The sequence below is a fragment of the Chrysochloris asiatica genome, unplaced genomic scaffold, assembly GCF_000296735.1.
Source record: "Chrysochloris asiatica unplaced genomic scaffold, ChrAsi1.0 scaffold00020, whole genome shotgun sequence".
NCBI classification, from domain to species: domain Eukaryota; kingdom Metazoa; phylum Chordata; class Mammalia; order Afrosoricida; family Chrysochloridae; genus Chrysochloris; species Chrysochloris asiatica.
Window position 1 is genome coordinate 3,830,645 of NW_006408538.1, and position 25,352 is coordinate 3,855,996.

Genomic DNA, 25,352 nt, shown 5'->3' on the forward strand with positions numbered 1-25,352 from the left:
TTTTAGCCTCTTAATCTTTTTTGATCGTTAATTAAGTTATTAATCAAAGTTATACACATCTTTACAATAATAATTTACTAGACCTTTGGGCCCTCTGCCTTCTCTTACTGAAGCTTCCATATCCATAGTGGGAAGTACAGGCTTTCAACACGGGAGGGACAGATTGACCTTTTAAACCATGGTAGCAATATAAAAAGTTATACACCTGACAACAATTCAGGTGAGAACCAAGTCCCAAATGAGGGCCGTGGTAGAAGCAGAAATGAAGAGGAAGAGATGCATTTGGAAGGTATTGAAAGAACAAAGGAGCTGGGCTTTGTGTCTGAAAGATACAGTGAAGTGAATTACTTCATATGGCTCTTGTACCCAGAGTTTTTGTAACTCATATGAAATGACATTTTTGTCCTGCAAGATCTGTGTAAGAGAAAGTAGGGGAAGATGCTGAGAGGATAACATGATTCAGTTGAGAAGGGTTAACAGTTCATTGTGAAGGTAAAAATTTGAACACTAGCATGGGTGTCAGAAGCTCTGGTAGCAAAGGGGTTATAATTAGGGCTGCTAACCTCAGTGTCAGGTCAGCAGTTCGAAACTACCAGCTATTCCGTGGGAGAAAGATGAGGTTTTTTGCTCCCGTAAAGATTTACAGCCTTGGAAACCCTGTACAGGGTCGCTATGAGTTGGAACCGACTCCACGGCACATAACAACAACAACAACAACAACAACCTCAGTGTCAGCAGTCTGAAATAACCAGCCATTCCGCAGGAGAAATACGAGGTTTTCTGCTCCTGTAAAGGTTTACAGCCTCAGAAACTGTATACAGGGTCTCTATGAGTTGGAATCAACTCCGTGCCACATAACCACCACTCCCACCAGCAGTAGCAGCATGGGTAAAAACTGAGCTGTCTAACAAACAGGAGCTCTAATAGTGTTGTTGTTGTTGTTGTTAAGTGCCGTCGAGTCGGGTCCGACCCATAGCGACCCTGTACAGGGTTTCCGAGGATGTAAATCCTTACGGGAGTAGAAAGCCTCATCTTTCTAATAGTGTAGTGGTTACGAATTGGGCTGCTAACCTGAGTCAGCAGTGCAAAGCTACCAGCTGTTCCGCAGGAGAAAGATGAGGCTTTCTGCTCCCGTAAAGATTTACAGCCTCGGAAACCCTGCACAGGGCTGCTATGAGTCGGAACCGACTCCACGGCACATAGCAACAACAAACAGGAGGGGAAGTCCCACTATCATTACAGAAGAGCCAGGGGTGGACAGCATGTTCTTTGGATCCCGAGATCCCTGCACATGGAATCTCCTCAAACTTTGAGATAGAAAGCTGTGACACTGGAGGGGCAGAGGAGCAGCGGCAACAGAACCAAGAGTCAAAACACCAGACAGAGCGGTAGGCTTCCCAGGCCTCCGAGCAACTAACGCTGAGTGATTTCGGGCAGGAGGCTTGCCTGCACTGCACTGGGGGAGCTAGGATTGCTGACCCACAGAGCCAGTGGCTTCAGGTGGAGGCTTTGGTGTTGCAGTGTATCCTGTGGGCACTGATTAGCAGCCCTGACAGCTTGGTACCACTGGCCTGCAGAGAGGCCTGCCAGTAGGCACGGCTGAGGATCGGCTGTTCTGGTAGGAACAACAGTGCCCTGAGCATTTCTGACCCTGATGTAGTAAAGGAGGGAGAAAGGAATGAAGGGTGAGATGATACCATCCATTCTGGATTGGCTGAGTGTGAGGTGAGCTGTAAAATAGAGTCTTAAGAGAGCAGGTGGAACTCAGGAAGACAGGCATCTGTATCCGGGGCTGAGGAAGAAGCTACAGTATGCCAGAGCTGAGCGCTGGAGCGGGAGCAGAAGGGCTGCAAATGGGCCAAGGTACACAACTGCAGCCCAAAGGGGGAAGGGGCTTCCAGAACAGGATGAGGAGGGTGTCACTGTGGACACGGAGCTGGAGGTAGGACACAAATTCCAAGGTGGGTGTCTACCAAAGGGTAGCCTAAGGTGAGCAGGGTGAGAAGGGTGTTTACCTCACACGGCTACCCCCGTTAAGGCATCAGGAACTACAGTTAGGAGAGTCTGGGGGCATGGGGTCAGTCCAACCATATGAATAGTGAGGACACCATCCACACATGGAGTGACTCAGCCAATGCATTGTGCTGAACCACAAGTTAAATGAGGCAACATTTGAGCAGAGGTTAGTCTGAGAAGGGTGTCCACATGAGGTGAGGGAGAGCAGCCAGGCCCAGGGAGTTAGACCCTAAGCAGGGTAAGCAGGGCAGCCTTGTGAAGGGGTGGTCTGGTGTAGGCTGTCAGGGTTGGATGTGACACAGAATGGAGAGTCAGAGCTCCAGCAGGGATGTGAAAGAGATGGGCAACTGGCCATTCTCAGGGAGACTGATTACAGCTGAAAATGTGTTAAGATGACCAGAAGACAGGTTGCTCACTGTGGGAGAAGGGAGATACAAACGATTAAGTTGAACTCGGTGGTCTTGGTTTAGAACTGGATGTACTAGTGGGACCTCATGATTTTTAGCATACATGGTGGTGGTGGTGGCGAATGATCAAAGGAAACTAAAGAGGCATGACGATGGTGGTCATGTGCTGTGGAGTCAGTTCAAAGAGGCATGAGAACTCAGTGCAGTGTGTGATTCTGCACAGGCTCTGTGTGCCATATGACAGTATTGAGGCAGTGTGTGACATGGCACTGGACTATGACGATTGGACGGTAGTCTAAGGTATGAATGGCATTTCCAGATTTGGACTATTATGTTGTGGAAATATAGCAGAATGTCCTGCTAGTAGGAACAACTTGTTAACATGTTTGGAGATAATGTGCCACCATGTAAGCAACTTGGCATTCAACTTTCAACATTTTAAAGTTTAAATTAGCTTAAAAGTTTAAAAAACATTAAGGCACTCATTTAATGTAGATTGCAGTTGAGTATATAGCCTTTTTATCTGTATGGAAGGAAAGCCCTGAATATGACTGTTTATTTTATACCTCAGAATGTAAATAAAAACCCACCACCAGACCCCAGCTCACACTGGAACATACAAAAAACCAATACCATGCCCCTAGTTCACACTGGAACACACAGAAACCCAATACCATGCCCCCACTTCACACTGGAACACACAGAAACCCAATACCATGCCCCCACTTCACACTTGATCATACAGAAACCCAATACCATGCCCCTAGTTCACACTGGAACACACAGAAACCCAATACCATGCCCCCACTTCACACTTGATCATACAGAAACCCAACACCATGCCCCCAATTCACACTGGAACACACAAAAACAGGTTTTAGAGTATTTCACTGCACCATTGCTTGTGGTTCCTATAAAATAGTTAGCCATTCACTGAGACTGTTAATATTATTAACAGAAAATCTTAGTACTATGGGAAAATAAGTTTTTTGCTAAACATTAGTTATTTACTATACAGACAGAGAGTATCCAGTTTTAGTACATTAGTTAAAGGGGAAAAGAACAATGATCTAAATGAACAGTACAAAGTGCAACAAAAAAGCTTTTTACCAACTTACATACACAATTGTTTCTACTAAAGAGCACACATATTTTCTATTATACAGTTGATCCTAGAACAATACAGGGGCCAGGGGTTATGGGGACCAACGTCCCGTGCTGTAGGAAATCCATGTATCATGTACAGTTGACCCACGAACAAGATGGGTTTGAACTGCAGGTTTCTCTACTGTTCCGGCAGAGATGAACAGAGCCACAGATCTGTGGATACTTGCAACAATTGCTCATCGTATTAGCAGCAGGAAAAACAATCTGTATTTAAGTGGGTCCATGTAGTTCAAATGTGTCCTGTTTGAGGGTAAACTGTACTATATTAAAATGGTTAGCATTTATGCATGGAAGGTTTGATCTGATAGAAATAAACTCATAAATATGTAACGATTCCAAAATGCAGAGATAGGTAAGAATTTCCTTTTCTAGAACACGTAGATCTAAAATAAAATTCTATAAAAACATGACTCTGAGTAATGTGAGGAGACTTCGAAAACTTCCTAGAAAAGTGGAATGAAAAGATACTGGCATTGTTCCACAAACTTTCTGAAAACCCCTCATGTATCTGAAACCAATTTCTGATTATCAATTTAAAGTTAAAAGGCAGAGTTTTGCATAACTGTAAGCTAGTTTTTAAGTTAGAATGCACATCCTCTTAAGTAACAGAATCATAAATGATTACATTATCAAACCAGTCTATAAACTTTGCACAATCACTACTGTACCTGGAACCTAGTAATATGTGTAACAAATTTATTTCTCTGGTAAAATAAGTCAGATTTCAAGGCACACCAAGAAAAGGAATGACTTCGATTATAATCCCTAATAAGTAGGGATATTCGATTTAGAATTCCTTGCAATGCAGTTTTTTCTCCACATACCTTATATCACCTGTTACTTCCAACCTAGGTTTCTTTACAAATCAGGACCATTATGGAATAAAATGAAGTCAGATTCTTCTCTCCTGGCAAGAAGACTAGTCACTCAACCTGACTGTCAATTCTTAATTTCTAAAATACCTCCTTTAAAACTGGGGTGGAGCTATTATCTGGCCTCCTCTGGCTCCACAAGGGGGCACGAAGAGAATCCCCATCAGCATGGCCAAGGCTAACTTCTAGGAGACAGAGGTCAGACATGCCTCCACCCTCCAACCTTCCTTACCAATTCTGATACCACCTGTCCCTACCACAATACTCTCTACTTCTCAGCTGGGATAGATAATTCATTTCAATGGCCACATAGAGTTCACAGACAATACTCATGGGCTTTATTAGGGAAGTTAAGTTACAGTTCAGGATCAAAACTGCTCACGATCCAGTCTCTTTTCAGCCATGCCTGCAGCAGACCTCTCTCTGGCCCTTGGTCCTTTGGCCTGGCCTCTGCACTGCTTGGGCAATAGTATGGAGCTTCTTTAGTGTTGCTGAAAAATGCCCAAAGGATGTGCCACTATGCCCCAGGCTCAACCTGAAGGTGGTCAATTTTAGCTTTGTGAGCCAGAAGACCTGGCTCCCCCTATTGAGTGTCAGGAGGCACCATACTCCACAAACAAGCCTCCTGCCCACAGGTACTCAGCTTTCTCACTCCCTGGGTTGGAAGCCTAACACACTGTCTTGTGCTGCCATAGCTCTCTGTCTCTTGGATCAAGGAGGTTCAACATGCAGGGATCCCAGGGTCCAAAATACATACTCCACGCTCTTGGCTCTTCTTTCTTGATGGCAGTGAGAGAACCCCATCATCCTGCATCTCAGATGGCACATTTTATACCCAGTGCGATGGCAAAACTGACCAATCCCCACAGTAGAGTTCCAGTTTTTACAATCACAATTCACTCTATTCACAATCATGCAACACTGATAATCTTATCAACATCTCCCCTATCTTTTCTTACTCACACCCACCCACAATAGACCAGAAATTTGGTGGGTGTTACAAAGCCTATGGTGAGAAGAGCCATATCAAATATTTGATGACTGCATGGCAACATCTCACCTTAGCTAGGGGGCTGCTGGGAACATCGCGCAGCGTAACGTGCCTATGACACCTGTCAATGTGTCTGAGATCTAGTAGGTGATTTCTACACTGTCATATCCAGGACAGTCTGACTCCCTAAACCATACCCTTCCTTTTCAATTCCCAATGCTGCCTTTAAGTCCTTGTGCAACACATTAATCAAAATAATAATTCTTTTCTGGGAAGGTGTTAGGACATGATGACATTAAATAGGAAGGGAACGAGTTTACGTTCAGTAGTTTGAAGATTTTTATCTAATTCACCCATTGTCTCAAAAGCTCATGGTGCCACCAGGGGTCCTTTCTTGCACTAAAGGAAGGCTAAGGAAGAACTGCATGCACCTGGTCCAACTTACCTTCCAATTCTTAAAGACACAGTTAGGAATAGGTCTCATTCATGACTTGAGAACTGACTATACAAAAATTTCTTGTGCTAAATATAAACCTGAAGGTGTCATACTGGTAGTTCCCTTCAACTAGTAAGAGCAATACATGTGAGTTCTAATTTTAAAAAATCACGTGCTTCATCTTGATGTGAAAACATTTAGTACACATCGGCATACAGCTATTTAAAATAAACCCCATATTAACATAAAAAACAAAACAAAAAAAAAACACAAAAACAAAACACCCAAAAGCCAAAAACACCCAAACCAAGTCCCATGGAGGTAATTCCAACTCAGCGAGCCTGTACAGAGTTTCTGAGGCTGTAAATCTTTACAGGAGCAGAAAGTCTCAGCTTTCCCCTTGGTATATTTGAACTACCAACTTGGGTTAGTAGTCCAGCACTCATCCTACAGTGCCACTTGCTGCTGTTGTTGTTAAGTGTTAGTGAGTCTGTTCCCACTCATAGTGACCCTTTATAGGGTTTTCAAGGAGGGGCTGGTGGGGTTGAACCTTTTGGTTAGCAGTCCAGTGAGCTCCTTTATCCTACAGCAGGGCTCCTATATTAACATGCAGATTTATAATAAAGAATAAATTAAGGGGTAAGGTTTTTTCTTTATAAAATTTTATTTCTTTTTAATTATAGCCTTTTTTTTTTTTTTCAAACTATGGTTGATTTATAAGATATTAATTTACACATACTTTATATAAAAAGAGTTAGGGGTATTGATCGGAATTTCTTAAAATTTGTTCTATGGAACGTCTACAAGGCTCAATGTCAGACAAATTCAGTTAACAGTTTTAAGGTTTGTTGGTTTAAGCACATGTCTGAGAAAAAGGTAAAACTATCTTTTAACTTTATGAGTATGATTAATGAAATGCCAAGGGTAATTTCTCAAATACTTGAAAAAACGTATAACTTCCATTAGAACGAAGAAAAATAGAAATGATAAGGTAATCAATTCTTAAAAAGCAATGATGAAATAGGGATAAAAAACAGAAAGCATGCTAGATTCAAATACAAATTTCTATCTGTCTCTATACATATGTATATATATTTATTTGACATTAACTGTAAAAATAATTAAATGATACAGCAAAGAAGGACAGAAGGAAATTACCAAGTAGGATAAAAATAAAAATCCAATAATATAATTCTATTTGAACAGGCATGTCTGTAACATAATGGAAGAAAATACACAATTAAAATTTTTGTAGATCAAATGCAAAAACTCAAATTATAGAAATAAAAAAATGGACAGAACTATGAGAGTTAGAAAAATCCACAATCAAATTAGACATCATCACACCTATCTCGGTAATGCGGAGTATGTAGACTACAATGATTAAGAACACTGAGAATCTGAATGAAATTCCTAACATTAGGAGGGACCAGTCCCTGGAAAAGGACATAATGCTTGGTAAAGTTGAGGGTCAGTGAAAAAGAGGACGATCCTTGATAAGATGGATTAACTATAAAAGTCACATGTTTTACCCCATGGTAATTGAAACTGGCTACTAACCAAGAGGTTGGTAAATTAAATCTACCGGCTAATCTGAGAAAAAACTGTGTAGCTGTCTGTTCCATATGGTGACAGCCTTGGAAACGCCATGGGACAGCTGTACTCTATCCTATAGGGTCACCCCGAGTATGAGTCAAGTTGACGTTACCATCATGGAGTCTGGTGCTGATCTTAGCATTGGCAATGATGTATACCCACTCTTTCCTTTTCCACATGATCAGGCTCCAAAGATCAGGTTATGTGAAAATGAAAGATGAGCTTATCAGATCACAATATGGTGGGTAATTACATCGGTGTTGCTGTGTACCGTCGAGTCAGTTCTGACTTACAGTGACCCTGTGTAGGGTTTCCGATAGCATCTGGTAAGTTTGAACTGTCGACCTTGTGATTGGCAGTCCAGTGCTTATCCTACAGCACCACACCAGGGCTCATTTATAGCATTATTTACTGCTGAAGTTCATCATTACATAATTTCCAAGTTATCATTATGTAACTGCCAAATTGCATCAGTACATAACTGCCACACCACATGGCCTGGGCAAGCAGGCACATAACCTTAGCCATCACAGCCAACATCACACTCGCCTCACACCTTGGTTTTCATTACTGCCAGACCTATGTCACATATGCAAAAAATAATTGTATAGATTTTTTACTATTGTTGTAAATGCAAAATTGTCAGATAAAGAGACAGTCACTAATGAGTAAATGGAAGGAGGAGGATTAGTTTTTGACATGGGAGGTAGTTACACAGCTCTTCACTTCACAGTTATTTGCTAAGCTGTATATTTATATTTTAAGTACTTCTTTATTTTTTTTTTAGCTAAATTTTTTCATTATGAGTGAAAACAAACATTGTTGTAAAATCATCAGTCTCGTCAGTAGAAAGCCACCAATCTTCACAAAGTTAAAGTAGTTCTAGCTAGTGAGTACACTTACCACATAATATTTAGAATAATCCAAATCATGTTTCTAAAAACTTTACTGTATTTTTTCATCATAGATAAAAGTAATCTGGGAGAGTGGCAAGTCTTCATGACAAATTTTACAGGCCTCCCTAATCACTAACCCCCTTCTTAACCTTCCTATACATTTCTCTTGGATAAATGCCATCACCATCTCTGGAGCCCTGATGTGGCACAGCAGGATAGGCAATCTTGACTGCAAGATCGGTTTGAATGACCAGTTTGGCAGTTCACACTCACCAGCTGCTCCTCAGAAACCCTCTCAGCAGGGTTGCTATAAGTCAGAACCAACTCATCGGCACTTTAACAACATCATCTTTCCTATCCTCTGCTTCCCACCAACAGAAGGGTCAACTTCCTCAATTTCAAACTAAAATCTCAAATTTCACTTGAGGTCATTGATTTCTAGCCAGTAGGGTGGTAAAGTTGTCAGTTTCAAGCAAAAGACCAGGATTCAAAAGACACAAAACCTTCCCATAGTCACTAAACTAGCTTCACAAACAAATCTTTAGCAAAGAGCATTGCTGTTTTTGTTGTTAAGTGCTGTAGAGTTGGTTCTGACATAATGTGAGCCTGTATAGGGTTTCCGAGGAGCACCTGGTAGGCTGGACCACCGACCTTGTGGTTAGCAGTCCAGGCATAGAGGAAAATAGATATTTTTCTTACTTTGGGACAAAGGGATGGACACGTTTCAAAGAACCCTCAAGGTCATTTATGCTTACAATATTTAAGCCAATATCTGTTTCAGGAATGCATATTAAAAAATTAAAAAATAGAAATCATTGATGCCTCATATGTATAATATATGTAATAAATAAAATATGTAATGTACTTACCGTTTCCATTAATAGACAGATTATGAGTCTTGAAGTTATCCTCAATACTTTCCAAGGTCAGAGTAGTATGAGCTAGCAAATTATACTTTGCACCACTAATATAAGAAACAAGACATGTTTTAAATATTTTCATGTTTTCTATTACATAAAACATTTGGCTGTTATAGAAAACAGATTTTAGTCAACATACGTTATTAATAAATTTCACATGTTTATCTATGATGTTTTTATCTTAATAAAATCTGCACATTATTTGGTTTAACTCAAACACAAATGTTTCTCTGAAGGGTCCACAACTATCCATTCTGTACATTGAACTGAAAACCTAATATGTACCAGGTGATGGGCATTTAATGATGAACAAGACCCAGCATTACATTCTGGTACTGCACATTATAATGCAATTTTTCTATGAAGGAAACCAACAAGAGGATGAGAATATTGAGGACCTATGATAAGTGAGGAATGCTGGTGTGGCACTGTAGGATCAGCACTGAACTGTTAACCACATGGTCAATAGTTCAAACCCACCAGCCACTCTTTGGAAACCCTAAACAGGGTCGTTATGTGTCAGAACCAACTTGACAGCACTCAACAAAACAATGATAGATAACCAGGAAAAGGAAATGTGTCGCAGTTATGGAGTCATAAAAGGAGGTAGCTAAGCAGAGAATGAGAAAAACATTCCAAGCAGAGAGAACAGTGTGCACAGAGGGAGGGAGAGAGACGATCCGAACTCCGTGAGCAACTGGGATGCACGGTTCAACAAGAGGTTGGAAATACAGGCAGGGGTTAGGTCATGAGGGCCATGTGCACCTTGGAAGAAGAGTGGATTTAATTCTAGAAGTCGCTGAAGGTTATTAACAAGGGGAATAATGGGAACTGGTTCATATTTATTTCATGAGCATAAGAATTAACCTCTTTCCTTTGGGTTACCTACTTCAAAAACTTGGGGATTTTATCTAGTATGGGGAAAGACAGACTTCATTACTAATCATTATTTTCCATTTTATAATAATCCTTTTTAAGCTGCTTTTGCTAAAGTCACACTCTTGCGAAACTACTAAGAAAATCTAGGAATAAACTTCGTATCTTGGCTCTTTATGGTGCCCAAAGTAAATTTTTATTCAATAATGACTAGCGTTTTCTGTGCTAGTATTCTTAATTTAATTTTGTGATCCTTCTTGGTTTTATTATTTTCCCAAACAATAAATTCTCAAAACTCAAAATGTCAAAGTTACTGCTATTAGGTGCCTCTCAGTCAATTCCAAATCAGGGGCCCAGTGTGACAGCAGAGCTGCTCCATGGGGTTTCCTAGGTTACAATCCTCATAGGAGCACATCGCCAGATGACTGATCCTCAGAGCTGCTGGGTGGATTTGAACCACCAAACCGAGCGCGTAACCACTGTGGCACCAGGACTATAAACACAATAGTAATTAGTTGTTCTTGTACAGGTTTTGTGTATTTGTATTTTAGAAAAGTAGATGGGAGCCGGGTATAATAGAACATTATAATTTCACTTAAAACAATAAAAAATAGGATCCCTGTCATCATGTTCATACAAAATACACTATTTTCAGGAAAGATCACGACAATGAGTGAGAGCTGCCAGCACTGACCCAGCACTCTCGGATAGTAGCTAACAATGACAACCATTCCCTCGTGATGGGACCAGAGCATCTTAGAAGACAGAGAAATAAACATATAACTGTATCAGGATCTGAGGTCAAGTGGAGTCCTGTGTGGCACTGTGGACTAATGGCGCTTGATAGCAAAGTCAGTTTGAAATGCAAGGTCAGTGGTTCAAGCTCACCAGCCACTCCTCGGAAATCCTATACAGGGTCCATTCTGACTCACAGCAACACTATGTAGGGTTTCCAAGGAGCGGCTGGAGAGCTTGAACTAGAAACCTTGTGGTTCAAACCAACTTTATAGTTCAATGCATTAACCCACAGTGCCACACCAAGACTCCAAGCTTGTTATTTCAGATAGACAAGGGAGAAAAAAATGATCCGAGAAAGTAACATTTCAGGAGAGGCCTGAATGAAATAAATGAGCCGTAAGAAAGAAAAGCAGATGAAAGACCATTTCAGACAAAGGAGAGTAAGTGCAAAGACCAAAGTGAGCCCATGGTAGGTGTGGCTGGAGTACAGTGAGGGAGTGCTCTGAGATGCCCAAAAGAAAGGAAGGGGGTAGACACTACATCGAGCTGACCTGCAAGGCATGAACAGGACACCTCTTAAGAGGGTTAATAAGCAAAGATGTCACACTGAGGACTAAGGTGTGCATGACTCAAGCCATGATATTTTCAGTCATCTCATATGCGTGCAAAAACTGGACAATGAATAAGGATGGTCAGAGAAGAATTGTTGCATTTGAATTATAGTGTTGGTGAATGATACTGAATGTTCTGTGGACTGCCAGAAGAATGAATAAATATGTTTCAGAAGAAATACAGCCAGAGGCTCCTTAGAAGTAAGGATGGCGAGACTCAGTCTACTGTTCTTTGCGCATGTTGTCAAGGGGGTGGCCAGTCCCTGGAGAAGGACACCATACTTGGTAAAGTTGTTGTTGTTGTTAACTCCCGTTGTGTCAGTTACGACTCTAGTGACCTTGTATAGGGTTTCTGAGAGGTGGCTGATGAGCTTGAAACGCCAACCTTGCGGTTCAAACAAACATTGCAGTCCAGAGCATTAACCGGCAGTGCCATACCAGGTAAAGGGTCAGAAAAATGAGGAACATCAGACGTAAGATGGACTGACACAGTGGCTGCAACAATGGGCTCAAGTGTAGGAGTGATTCTGAGGATGGCACAGGACTAGACAACAGGTCACTGAGTCAGAACTCACTGGGTGGCACATAACAACAATTATTGATGATAGATCTAGGATATGAACAAGGGATGCATGGCAGAGATGGACTAGAAGACAAGATCACTGACAGAAAGTCATGAAACTCAGAGGCTACAGTATTAGATGAATCGTCTACATGTAACAAGGAAAGTAAAAAAAAGTAAATCACAGGCATCTTTAGTAAACTAAAATATCCAATTGTGAAATTATGGTTTATTGACATACCCTCCCTCCAGGACTGAAGGCGATGTTTCCATCTCCAAATCCTTCCTCAAAGAATTCTGTGCTCTTTGATTTACACCATATCAAATCACATTTTGAAATCCTGGAGGAACTCAAATCATTTTCCTTATAAATATTATTTGAGTTTTGGGGACAAAATGAAATATGAAATGGCAAGATCAGGGTTATAATACATGGGGCATGGTTTCCAACCAAATTATCTCAAGACAGCCCTTGATACCCTCAAATAATTGTTATGATGGAAAAACAATTCCATGGTGCAACTTTCCTAGGCTTTTTCTGATAAATGCAGCTTTCAGTGTTACGAGCACGCTAATGAGATGAAGATAAGTGTATCAGTGAGATAACGTGTGTATAGTCATCCGCTGACTGCAGAGATGTGTGTGTAACTGGAACTGGGTAGCAATATTTATGATTTATCCTTGTATGTTACATCCACCAATAATAATAACATGAAATGGTGAAGTCAAGGAGAAGGAGAGAAACAAGAGAGAAACCTTTTCATTTCATTTTTAGGATTTATATTGCAATACTCTCACTGGTGACCAAAACTCTTTGCATGTTCTTCACTTTAGAAACTGTCATTCCAATACACAGTGAAATGGAAAGTGCTGCGATTAATGTACACAGGAAGCAACCCTGTAACAGGCTGTGCCTATGCAATGAGTTGGCTAGAAATGTGACATGCTACAAAGCAACTTGGGTAGTAGCAGAATAGGCTAAAATTATCTGATAGTCAAAGTATATGTTTACGTTTTTTGTCTCAATCCTTGTTATTACTGCTGATAAATGCTGTCAAGTATGTTCTGACTCATATAAACCCTGTAAAGGGTTTCCAAGGAGCAGTTGGTGGGTCTGAACCACCGACCTTGCGATTAGCAGCCCAGTGTTTATCCTATTGCGCCACACCAGAACTCCATAGAACATAACCATTACTGACGACTGTTCCTTAGATGTTTTCAAGCAATGTTAGACCTTTACTTCTACTGAGTGATACTTCTGAAACTACCAACATGAAAAATGTTACTGAAAACCTCTACAAGTTATTAAATAAACTGTGAAATATCCAATTAACAAGAGTAGTACACTTGGTTAAGCGTTCAACTAGTAGCCCCAGAATTGACAAATTCATTCATGTTATTGTTAGGTGCCATCAAGTCAGTTTCAACTTATAGTGACAGTGTTTAGGATTTCCAAGGATTTAAAGTCTCATCTTTCTCATTCAGAGCAGCTGGTGGATTTGAACTTACAGGCAGAGAATTTCACTTGCCTGCAAAGACTTCACAGCCTATAATTGATTTGTCTATAACTAATAAATGGCATATTGGCAAGAGAACCCACTATATATCACACTATATTTAATTAAGAAATTGTTTAAAATTAAGCTATTTTTCTGTTAAAACAGTGACCTACATTTTGCTATATTTACTATAAGATTTTTTAAATGTAGGGATCATGACTTACTATCCTTTGAATCCAACATAGCATATGACATTAACTACTTTCCTAATTATGTTTGAAAACTATACTATCTCTCACACCAAACTTTTAACACTAATGTTCCTCATGACAAAAACAATCCATTTTTCCTAAATAAATGCTAGGACACTTGTTTTATAACTTTAACTTTGATTTGATTTTAAATGTAGCACAGTGGAACAAGTGTGAGAGGACTAAGAGACAGGAAAACGTTTGCACGGCAAAAGCCTACCTGTAACTCCCAGAGACAAAGGTGTGATTATTTATTTATTTGATTATATTGATCTATTTATCCTTCTTTCTCTACTCATTTCCTTTCTGGTGACCAGAGGCAACACCTGTAGGTGCAGACAACCCAGAGAAGGTTCCGTGAGGACCCTGTGGCTGGGCACGTAAGTGAAGGGGGAGGAGAAACCAGAAACAGCCCACAACAGCAAGCTCTGCTGCAAATCAGTTCTGGCCAGCACTGGGCTAGCTCTTATTAGGAGACGCAGCTGGACAGACTTGAGGGATGAAAACAGGGGGAAAGAAATAGAAAAAAGCTAGTGATAGGTCAGAGAGGCACAGTGGGACTATTTTATAATTCCTGACATCTGTGACAGCAAGAGTCCATTAGGTGGCACCACAGAATTACTCTTAATTCCATGCTGTTGTTTCCTGGTTGTTGTTATTTATTTTTCTTGCCCCAGTTTTACTGTCCTTATATTGGTGTTTTTTGTTTTGTTTTTTTCTTTTTCTGGGATTTCCTGATTTTTCTTTTTAGTTTTGTTTCTTCGTCCTCCTTCTCTCTTGTGGGAGCATTTTCTCTTCTTGCCTCACCGGACAGGAGAAAGAAACTGCAGCCATATAGCCAAGCCACAACCTTACTCTCTATAACCCCACCAACTGGGTAAGAGCCAATACCAGCTGCTATACATTAGAGCAGTGACTACTATTAAATCCACTCTGAACTGAACCGTATGAGCAGTGAACAGAAAAGCGCATCTGTTCATCAGTGAAACAGAGAAGCTCACACTCACCAGGAGGCAACTGGTGAGTGCCCAAGAATGCACCAACATACAGTCATCAACTTAGTACCAACACAACAACACCACAAAGCCTAAAAGCAGTAGAAATTTGTATCCACATGAAGAAACAACACAGAGTAGCTCAAATAAATGGCCAAGAGGAGTGCTAGAAAATATTTTTGAGGAAGAAGAGGCACTGGAAATACCTGAAAAGAATTCATGAGAATGATACTGAGGTATATCCATATGTTTCACAGAAAAGTTGAAGAAAACAAGGAACAATTCATAAAAGTGCTACAGGAGAAATAATAATAATAATAATAATAATAATTAAAAAAACAGATGCAGCAATGGAGATAATAGTAGCATTAGAGACAAGATAAAACCTGCAAACAGAAATATAGAGAATCAATACTAAGATATAAGACATGGAAAATACACTTGAAGAACAAAATAATAGAATTAAATCAATGGAAACCAGAATTATCGAGCTTGAAGATAGTCTCTCAATACTAGTAAAATAGAAGATAAATCAGAAAAAAGAATGAAAAAATCTGAAGAAAGTCTATTATTCCTGTGGGACAACGTTAAGAGGAATAGCCTACAGGTGACTGGAATCCCAGAACTGGAAGAGGCAAAGAACACCACAGAAAAGATAGCTGAAAAGCTGCTGGAATAAAATTTCTCTAACATCATAAAAGACAAGACGATAAGCATTCAAGAAGCTGAACGAACCCCAGGCAGGGCAGACCTCAAAAGAAAATCACCAAGACATCATATTCAAACTGTCCAAAATCAAAGACAAGGAAATAATCCTGAAAGCAGCTCAGGAAAAATGAAACATTACCTACAAAGGAAATTCAATAAAATTAATTAAGCTCTGATTTCTCAGCAGAAACCATGCAGGCAAGAAGGCAATGGAGAGACATATACAAAACTCTGAAAGAAAAAAAACTGCCAACCAAGAATCATACCTAGCAAAGCTATCCAGCAAATATAAAAGTGAAGTTAGAACATTTCTGGATAAACTGAAATGAAAAGACTTTGTAAAAGCCATCTCAACTCTCCAAAATATACTAAAGGGAGTTCTCTGGACTGAGAACCAACAAGAGCAGACGACAACCAGGCATCGACATACATGGAAACACCACCCAGAATTCAGTCCAGATATGGAAGTATCCTTGAGTAGAACAAACTGTTGTTGTTAGGTGCCATCGATTCGGTACCGATTCATAGCGATCCTATGCATAACAGAAAGAAACACTGCCCGATTGTGGACCAACCTCACTACTATTGTCATGCTTGAGTCCATCGATGCTGCCAACTTGGCCAATACATCTCGTTGGGTTTTCCTCTCTCTGTCCCCTCCACCTTACCAAACATGATATCCTTCTCCAGCGACTGGTCCCTCCTGACAATATGTCCGAAGTATGAGAGACGAAGTTTGGCCATCCTGGCCTCCAAGGAGCACTACAAGTCTGAAATCTGGTATGTCAGTCTATTATTCGGACAACTACTACAAAGCAAAGGGAAGGAAAAGTATAGTTACAAAGTTCCAGGTGGTGAGAAGATCAGGTAGAGTTCAAGATAAAACAGACTGTTAAATAATGGGGAAGAAATTAATGAAGTACAAGGTACCCTCAAAGAAACTTAATACACCTTCACATCAAATCAAGAAAAGGGAAATTCATGAAGATTTTATAAACATTAAAACTAAAATTGGCAAGAAAAAACTAAAAAAAGAAAAAGAAATCAGCACAGGAAAGCATACGGAACAAAGAAAACAGCAGCACCACACACACACACACACACACAAAAAAAAAACCAACTGCAAAATGACTGCTATCAATCCACACCTATCGATAATTACATAGACTATCAATGGATTCAATGCACCAGTCAAGAGACACAGAGTGGTAGAATGGATAAGAAAACAGGATTCTCTAATATGCTGTCAACAAAGATGAAAGCAGATTAAAAATTAAAAGACAGAAAAACATATAAACTAATCATAAAAAATGTATAAACTAATAATAAAAAAAAAACAAAACAAAACACAAGCTGGAGTGGTAATACTAATCTCTGATAAAATAAACATTAAGGCAAAAACCAGCATAAGAGACAAAGGATGGTATCATCTCATGATTAAAGGGTCAACTGAACAAGAGGACATAACTATAATAAATATCTATGCTCCCAATGAAAGAGCCTCAAACTACATAATTAAATCCTAATAGAAATGAAAAAGAAAGAGACACATCTATAATAGTAATGGGAGATTTTAATACTTCACTTTAAATACACGTACCAAAACATTTGGTACAGAGCAAAAGCAGTGTTAAGAGGGTAGTAAAAACACATAACCAAAAGGAACTAACCAAAATCAACACATTTACTCAACATCTCCAACAATTAAGACCATCAAAGTAAGCCTACAGTCACCAGGAGAAAAGAAATAATACAAATTAGAGAAGAAATCAATGAAACAGCAGAAAAACAATAGAAAGAATCAACAAGAAGCTGGTCCTTTGAAAGGATTACTAAAATCCACAATTCATTGGTAAATCTAACAAATGAAAAGAGGGAGAAGATGCAAGTAACACACACAAGAAACCATATGGGTGATGTCACACAAGAACCAACAAAAGTAAACAGGATAGTAACAGGATACTATATGAAGAACTGTACTCCAACAAATTTGGAAATCTAAAGGAAATGCATACATTTTTAGAAAAACACAATCTACCTAAACTAACACAGAAAGGAGTAAAATCTTGAACAGATCTATAACAAAAGAAGAAATTGATCAGATCATCAAACTCCAACCAAAAAAATTCCAGGGCCAGATGGCTTTACTGGTGAGTTTTATCAAACATTCAGAGAAGACTTGACATCAATTTTACTCAAACTATTCCAGAATGTAGAAAAGGAAAGAAAACTTCTGAATACCTTTTAAGAAGTGAGCATAACATAATCCTCTGACCAAAACTAGGCAAAGATATCACCAAAAAAAGAAAATGATAGATCAATATCCCTCATGAACATGGATGCAAAAATTCTCAACAAAATGCTAGCCAAAAGAATTCAACAATATATATATATATATATAAAATTACACATCACGACCAAGTGGGATTCATTCCAGGATGTAAGGATGGTTCAATATTAGAAAAACAACCAACAAAATTCAGCATATAAATAAAAAAGGAGAAAGAACCACCATAATTATATCCATTGATGTAAAAAAAAGCATTTGACAAAATCCACAATCCATTCTTGATAAAAATACTTAACAAAGTTGGAACTGAAGGTAAATTCCTCAACATAATTAAAAGCATACATGTAAATCCAACAGCCAGAATTTCTCATTGGAAAGATACTGAAAAAATTCCCCTTGTGAATAGGAATTACAGAAGGATGCTTTTTAATCATCACTCTAATTCAATATTGTGTTGGAAGACTTGGCCAGAGCTATAAGGCAAGGTAGGGAAATTAAAGGCATGAAAATCAGCAAAGAAGAAATAAAACTTTATTTACAGATGATATAATCCTATACATAGAAAATCCCAAAGACTCAGCAAGAAAATTACTGGAATTCATTGAAGAATTCAGCAAAATGGTAGGGGATAAATCAACATACAAAAATCAGTTGGATTCCTCTATACTAATAAATATAGCTCTGTAAAGGAAATTAGGAAAACAATACGCTTTACAATTGTTGTTGTTGTTGTTATTAAGTATCATCGAGTCAGTTCCAACTCATAGCTATCCTGTATAGGAGCAGCTGGTGATTTTGAACAATTAACCTTGCAGTTCAAACTGACCTTGCATTCTAGCACATTATCCTGTAGTGCCTCACCATGGCTCCATCCAAAAGATGAAATACTTAGGAACAAATCTAACTAAAGAAACAAAAGACCTATACAAAGAAAACTGCATAATACTACTACTAGAAACCAAAACAGATTGACAAAAATGGAACAATATACCACGCTCACAGATAGGAAGACTTAACATTGTGAAAATATCAATACTACCCAAAGCATTCTATAGCTATAATGCAATCCCAATCCAGATCCCAGCATCATTCTTTAAAGAAATGGGAAAAAAATGATCACAAACTTTATATAGAGAGGAAAGAGACCTCAAATAAGTAAAGCATTGCTTAAGAAGAAGAATAAAGTTGGAGGCCTCTCATTCTCTAATTTCAAAAACTACTACACAGCCACAATGATCAAAATAGCTTGGTACTGCTACAACAAAAGATACATTGATCGGTGGAACAGAATTGTGAACCCAGAGGTAAATCCATCCACATATCTTTGACAAAGGATCAACATACACTAAATGGAAAAGTAACAGCCTCTTCAACAAATGGTGCTGGAAAAACTGGGAATCCATTTGCAAAAGAAGGACACAAGATACATATCTCACACCATATACAAAAACAAACTCAACATAGATTAAAGACCTAAATGCAAAACCTAGAACTATAAAGACCATTAATGAAACACTATGGACAAACCTGGTAGCGTAGTGGTTACGAATCGGGCTGCGAACCTTAAGGTCAGTGGTTCGAAACTACCAGCCACTCCGCGGGAGAAAGATGAGGCTTTCTACTCCCGTAAGGATTTACACCCTCGGAAACCCTGTACAGGGTCGCTATGGGTCGGCTCCGACTCGAAGGCACTTAACAACAACAACAACAATGGACAAACCTAAGGCTTCATTTGCATGCCATACGTATACTATCAAACATTACAAAAAATGAACAGCAGTAGAAGACAAAATAGATGACTGGGGCATCATAAAAATTAAAAATTTATGTGCATCAAAAAATCTTGCCAAAAAGGGAGTCCACAGCCTGGGGAAAACTTTTTTGGCAATGACATATCAGACAAGGCACCAATCTCTCACATTTATAGAGAACTTTATTACCTATAAAAGACAAAGTCCAACAGCCCAATTAAAAAATGAGCACAAGACATGAACAGACACTTCCACCAAGGAAGACATTCAGGCAGCCAACAAATATATTAAGAAATGTTCACAGTCATTCGCCACTGTTGTTGCTGTAAGGTGATATCGAGTCGGTACCGACTCATGGCAACCCTATCCTCAACCAAACAAAACAATGACCGGTCCTGGGCCAACCTCACAATTGTTGCCATGTTTGAGCCCATTGATACTGCCACTTTGCCAATCCATCTTGCTGGGGGTCTTCCTCTTTTTCTCTGAACCTCCACCTTACCCAACATGATATCCTTCTCCAGTGACTGGTCCCTCCTGACAATATGTCCCCAAGTTTGGCCATCCTGACCTCCAAGGAGCACTCTGGTTGCAGTTCTTCCAACATAGATCTGTTCATTATTTTGGAAGCCATTAGCAATTGTTGTTGAGTGCCGTCAAGTCTACTCCAACCTATACTGACCCTGTATAGGGTTTCTGAGGAGCAGATGGTGAGCTGTTTAAATGACTTTGAAGTCTGGCACATTAACCCACAGCACCACACCAGGACTCCGATAGCAATTGTTGTTGTTGTTGTGAAGTGCTGTCAAGTCGGTTCCGACCCATAGCGACCCTGTACAGGGTTTTTGAGGAGCAGTTGGTGAATCTGAACTGCAGACCTTACAGTTCAGACTGCTTTGCAGTCTGGCGCATTAACCCACAGCACCACACCAATAGCAATTAGAGAGATATAAATCAAAGCAATAAGGAGATAGCATCTCACATTGGCAAAACAGAAAACAACAAATGCTAGCAAGACTGGGACCCTCAAACATTGCTGGTGGGACTATAAAATGGTTAGGCCACTCTGGAAAATGGTATGGCGCTGCCTCAGAAAGATGGAAATAGGAATACCTTATGACCTTGCAATCCTACTTGGAATATATCTACAAGAAATAAGAACCAGGACACAAGTAGATATAGGCTTCCTGCGGAGCCTTTGTAGTCTATAATACCAACATTCATCACAGCACTATTCACAGCAGCAAAATGATGGAGACAGTCTAAGTGCCCATCAATGGAAGAATGGATAAACAAAGTTTGGCACATACACATATGGAATACCATGCAACCTTGAAGAATAACAATGAATCTGAAAAACACTTCATAACATGGATGAACCTGGAAGACATTATGTTGAGTGAAACTAGTCAATCGCGAAAGGGCAAATATTATATGAAACCATTATTGTAACATCTTAAGAAAAGGTTTCCATACTAAAAGAAACATTCTTTGATGGTTACCAGGGGTGAAACGGAGGGGAGAATAATTCACTGGCTAGAGGGTAGACACCTTAGCTTTGGAGACAGGGAAGGCAATATACAAGGAGGGGGAGGGCAATGTACAAGAAGAGGGAGTGTGCCAGATGAACACTGAAGACAGAGGAATTTAGGGAGGTATGCATGGACTAAATGGAATAGAGGTGAATAGTGATTTATACACAACCTTGGAATAACAATGTTCAGTGAGTAGACACATGGAGCCGAACATAGGCTGAATGGGTAAAGGAGGGGAAAAATGTTTATGTTTGACTGTCTTGTGGATATTGGATTTCCCTGCCTAATATTGTAAAATAGACATTTTATGTGTGATAGAAATGAATACCAGGAATTGTGATGACAAAAAGCTTGGAAGCCCGCCTTCAGCCTATAATTGACTGGATTTGCTAAAATGGAACTTAGAATTTACCCAGGTAAATAGGCTTCTTGTTAAGACTTTGTAGAGTATGGGGCCTTAGATGGAATCCTGAGCCCCACCCAGAACCTTCTGAATTGGGACACTCTCACTTAAAAAGACAGACAGACCAAGCCAGAAATGCTGGAGAATACAAGATTTTTATTGAAAGAAAGAGTTATTAAAGAAAAAAGAAAAAAAAAAAAAGGGATTGTTTGGCTATTTGACTTTCAAGCAAGCCATTTGTTTTGGAAACATCAAGGCACAAAAGTCAGGCCATTATGGAAAAACCCCTTCTAGAACGGAAACTTAGAGGGCACCTAGCAAGCAGTCTAATATGCTCACTGGTGACCATATGGGTCTATTTGTGAGTGGAAGTGAAGGAAATGAAGCAATGAAGACCTTGGCTGAGTCTGACTTTTTTCATTGGCACCTGCTGACCTTGAGATGAGAGAGAAAGAAGGGCTGGCTGGTCTGAAGTTTAGGAAGCTATGTGAACTCCTGAGCCCATGAGCACTGACCTAGCCCCTGGGTGCTAGGGCTGAGAGTAAAACAGCCACTGGTTTGAAGTGTAGGGAAGTGAGTACGAACTCCCAAATTTAGCTAGTACCCATTTAACCTAGCTTGGATGGCTACTTGACCTGAGGAAGTTAAGGATGTTTGATACTGTGAACATGTACAAACTGCTACAATTTAACAAACTAGACTTTTACTAATGAATACAGTGACTCAAAATTCCAACCAGAATGGAAGGATTCTTCAGATCAAGGAACAATTTTACTTCCTTAGTATACTGGGTTTGTGGTTTGCAATTCAGTATTGATCCTACATCACCCCACCAGGAGTCCAGTGGGTTGATGTTGTTGTTGTTATGTGCCGTGGAGTCGGTTCCAACTTACAGTGACCCTGCACAAGGTTTCCAAGGCTGTAAATCTGTAGGGAAGCAGAAAGCCACATCTTCATCCCGCAGAACAGTTGGTAGTTTCGAACTGCTGACACTGAGGTTAGCAGCCCAACTCATAACCACTACGCTACCAGAGCTCCTTAATGGGTTGATAGGGACATGAAATTTAGACATTGGTGATCAAAAATGGAGGGTGGGAGGGCTAAAAAGGAATGAAGTGGCTGGCTTACAAGCTTTCATGAGTGTACTTAGTACCAGAATGAGGGGGATAAGGTAGAATAGAATTCCCACTGAATAGTTTTTCTCTTTCCCAGATGGATCTGGTGAAAGGGGGTGAAGGATGATGATAATGGGTTTTATGACTCAATTGTGAGGAACTATTAGCAGGATTGATTGTCACAACTGTAATTGTAGAAGATGTCCAACTAAAAGAGGGCAGTGGTGAATCTTTCATCTCAAGAACAGATGATCCCAGGACCATCAAGAAGGAAGAGCATGAGTGGAGGTCCCTACCTAGAAGAGTGGTGACAGCAGAGATGGTGGCATGAAGAAACAGAGCAATTGTTGGCTCGAGGCCCATGGACTGAGAAAAAGGCTGTGTGCCTGCAGGTAGGAGGCTGGCTGGCAGAATGAGGATATATTTCCAGAATATTTATATAGAAAAAATGAATATGTATTTTTTTGGTTATTTAAGTGCACATCAAATATTTTTGCTTTGCTCATTTGTGAAATGCAAGATGTAAATGGGGAACCATAGGAAGGAAGCTGGATAATTGTTGTGGCAGGGTGGGGATGGTCATCAATGAGATGAAAGAAAGCATATGATTTGCTGCATGGAAAGATGATGATCTTGTCTATAAATCCTCACCCAATTCACAATAAAAGGTGGTGTGTTTTTTAATGTAGTATGGTGGCTTATTTTGAACAAATAAATATATCCTTTCAAGTAAACAGTCACTGTCAAAATAATAGTTTTCATGTGATGATTATTTAAAATTATGTATATACAATGAAGGATAATGTACAAAATTAGTTCTCAAGGGGCATAAAATAGTTAATTCAACTATTAGAAGCACTGGGAAAATCTAGCTAAAGGAATTTCGGTAAGCTAAATTCCACAAATAAAATGGATAAATGAATCACATCAGGGAGCATACTAAAAATTACCAAAAATGTTCACTGTCTTCTTGCAGATCAAACAATACTTTATGATGATATTTCAAGTTACTTCATTTTTAAACCATGACTAATTACAATGTCAATGCTTCCAAAACCAACAATGATCTCACTTTTAAAACATTCCTGTCAGGGTAATATTTTCTTTCTAAAACATTACACTCATTCCTTTAGCCAACCCTAATATTGAGTTCCCAAAAGTTTAATCAGCTACATTTTTTTCTATCAGATAGGCCAATTGTTAAAATATTTTTTGAGATCCAAAGTATGATGAAAAAATAAATGATAACTGCAAGCGGTGGCCTGAAAAAAAAAAAAAAAAAAAAAAAGCACCCCTACAAAGCGATTTAATTAGTCACAGGACATATTACTGGGGGGGAAGATGCATGTTGCCAACTTTGATCTTTTATGCTCATTTTGATTGAAGAAAACTATTAAAAACTGTATTAGAGATCTTCTGGTTCAACTAAACCACTATTAATGAAACAAAATCAATTCCCTTATTTTAACTCTTTATGAGTATTCTCAAACTCCTATCATGGTGCTGAAGCAGTCGGGTAAGGCATCAGATAAAAGAGTCTCGGGTTATGATTTTAACCTAGTACATTCTAGACTCACACCAAAAGGTCAACAGAATGCTGCAATTAGATCATGGAGGGGAAAATGTAAAATGTTTTACTATTATCTGTGTCCAAACTTTGACAGTGTAAAATTAACAAATGCCATGCATGCTTTATAAGAAATGTTCATTGAAAAAAAAAATATTCATAGAGAAAATTTATTTTTGGATTCAGGGATACAGCTAATAGAATGGCAAATCTAAATAGGAGAGAATGATTACTTCAAAACATGCTCATAACCCTATTAGAAAAAAACTCACTACTGCATACAATAACAATGTTATTCCTCCAAATCCCTTAGGCTTTGGAGAATATAGCTTAAAAATAAATTCTAACATCAATTAGATTATTTTCATGCACCTGTGGAGTTATAAGGAGTCCTGGTGTGGTGCTATAGGATAAACACTGGACAGTCAACTGCAAGGTCAGTGGTTCAAATCCACCAGTCACTCCTTGGAAGCCATATAAAGGGTAGCAATGGTCAGAACCAACTCCACAGCAATTAACAACAGGAATTATAAATAATGGTTTGAATGAAAAACAGAAATCTGTCTACATTTTAAATTCTATGTCAAGTTTCTAAACTGTAGTGCTTCAGCATGAATTTTACAAGAACTTCAGAAAGAGCATGGGCTTGATAATAAGAAAATTGTAAAAATTAATCGTAAAACTAAATGTATTTAACGCTTACTGTAGGTTCATTCATTGCTTTACTGAATCTCATAAAGATCTCATACAGCCAGGTTTACTGTATTATTATTCTTATATCTCCATTTTATAGCGAGAACTACACAAACCTAGATAGTAAATTACTCTGTACTAGGTCATATGAGTATGAATGAGTAGGGCAGTACTAGCTCTTATCTAACTCTCCAGCACAGGATCATCATGAATGAGGACTAACTCAGCAGCACTTAACAACAACTACCCTATACCCTGTACAAATTACATTACTCTTTTGGTCTCAATTTTCTTATATGAAAGGAAAGAGTCTTTATATACCTTTTTATTTTTTTCTGGATGTTCTATAGAGACAGTTCTGTTGTTGTTGTTGTCAGGTGCCATCGGGTTGGAACCGACTCATAGCGACCCCATGCACAGCAGAAGGAAACAATGTCCGATCCTGGGCCAACCTCAC

The 25,352-nt window shown here is 39.2% G+C and overlaps 1 protein-coding gene across 1 annotated transcript in view; it reads right to left on the reverse strand.

Annotated features, from left to right (window-relative positions):
* The window catches only part of RTKN2 (rhotekin 2), an 89,235-nt gene that overhangs the window by 24,863 nt on the left and 39,020 nt on the right, over nucleotides 1-25,352 (reverse strand). Inside the window, exon 7 of the mRNA XM_006837455.1 lies at nucleotides 9,251-9,345. Within this exon, the coding sequence (XP_006837518.1) occupies nucleotides 9,251-9,345 (95 nt within the window). The remainder of the gene's footprint in view (nucleotides 1-9,250; nucleotides 9,346-25,352) is intronic.